The 1,176-nt window shown below is 41.4% G+C and overlaps 1 protein-coding gene across 9 annotated transcripts in view; it reads left to right on the plus strand.

Annotated features, from left to right (window-relative positions):
• Positions 1–1,176, plus strand: part of Mark3 (microtubule affinity regulating kinase 3) — a 91,931-nt gene that overhangs the window by 53,541 nt on the left and 37,214 nt on the right. For all 9 annotated transcript variants that reach the window (XM_021202721.2, XM_021202722.2, XM_021202724.2 and 6 more), the window contains exon 8: positions 880–1,116. In XM_021202721.2, coding sequence (XP_021058380.1) covers positions 880–1,116 — 237 coding nt within the window. The remainder of the gene's footprint in view (positions 1–879; positions 1,117–1,176) is intronic.

The raw sequence follows: 1,176 nt of genomic DNA on the forward strand, positions 1-1,176 counted from the left end.
GGACAGCCAGGGCTACACAGAGAAACCCTGTCTCAAAAAACCAAAAAAAAAAAAAAAAAAAAAAAAAAAAAAGATTGTCCTTTCCTTGTTTAACAGCTCTTGAGTGGTTTTCTCTCACCCTGAGATTAAAAGCTGAAGTTTATAAATACTGCTTATTTGGTGCCTGCCCCCTCCCCAGCCATCTCTGTGGAATGTCTCTCTCCATACATTGTCTTTCAGTTGTTGGTAGATATGTACTCTCATCTGTGTGGACTTCCAGGTCTCCATTCTGCCCTCAACACACCTGTGACAATCTCTGCCTCTCTGTTTCACTTGTGCTGAGAAGCTTCTATGACCCTCTTATGCTTGAGCCTGTGGCAGGTGCCTGTCATGCACTCAGGTGTCAGCAGCTTGCTTCCCACCCTACATTATGAGCTCCCGAGGGCAGGGCCCTGTCTTGCCCATCCTTGTGCATCCAGACAGCAGTCTAGCACTTGCTGTGTGGCAGCTGCATAGTGCCTGTTAGGTAAAAAGTGACTGGAGTGAGGTGGAGAGTTCTCCTTCCCAAGGAATACCCATTTACAGCCACTTAATAGTATCTATCAAGTGTGACTACGTAAAACAAACACCTGTTTTTTTAAAAGGTCTCTTATTAATTGAAGAAGCTTTTTGACCTTGAAGTGTTTTCTATTTAAATTTGTCTTAGAATTATTATGTAATTGACTGTTAATATCAAATTAAGAATTCTAATTTATTTTCTGCTTTTCTCTCAGAATAGTGTTTTCACATTTACTAATTAGACATAAGTCCTTGTAAAAAAGCCTTTATGAAATGCCTAATACTATTGTCATAATTGTATTTTAGTTAAATTTAATTTTTGTCTTGATGTTTTTCCTCTAGGCTGAAAATCTATTATTAGATGCGGATATGAACATTAAAATAGCAGATTTTGGTTTTAGCAATGAATTTACTGTTGGCAGTAAACTAGACACGTTTTGTGGTAGTCCTCCATATGCAGCCCCTGAGCTCTTCCAGGGCAAGAAGTATGACGGGCCAGAAGTCGACGTGTGGAGTCTCGGTGTCATTCTGTACACCCTAGTCAGTGGGTCACTTCCCTTTGATGGTCAAAACCTGAAGGTAAGCCGGGAGTGGTGGCACATGCCTTTAATCCCAGCACTCGGGAGGCAGAGGCAGGCG

The sequence above is a fragment of the Mus pahari genome, chromosome 7 (assembly GCF_900095145.1).
Source record: "Mus pahari chromosome 7, PAHARI_EIJ_v1.1, whole genome shotgun sequence".
Classification (NCBI taxonomy): Eukaryota; Metazoa; Chordata; class Mammalia; order Rodentia; family Muridae; genus Mus; species Mus pahari.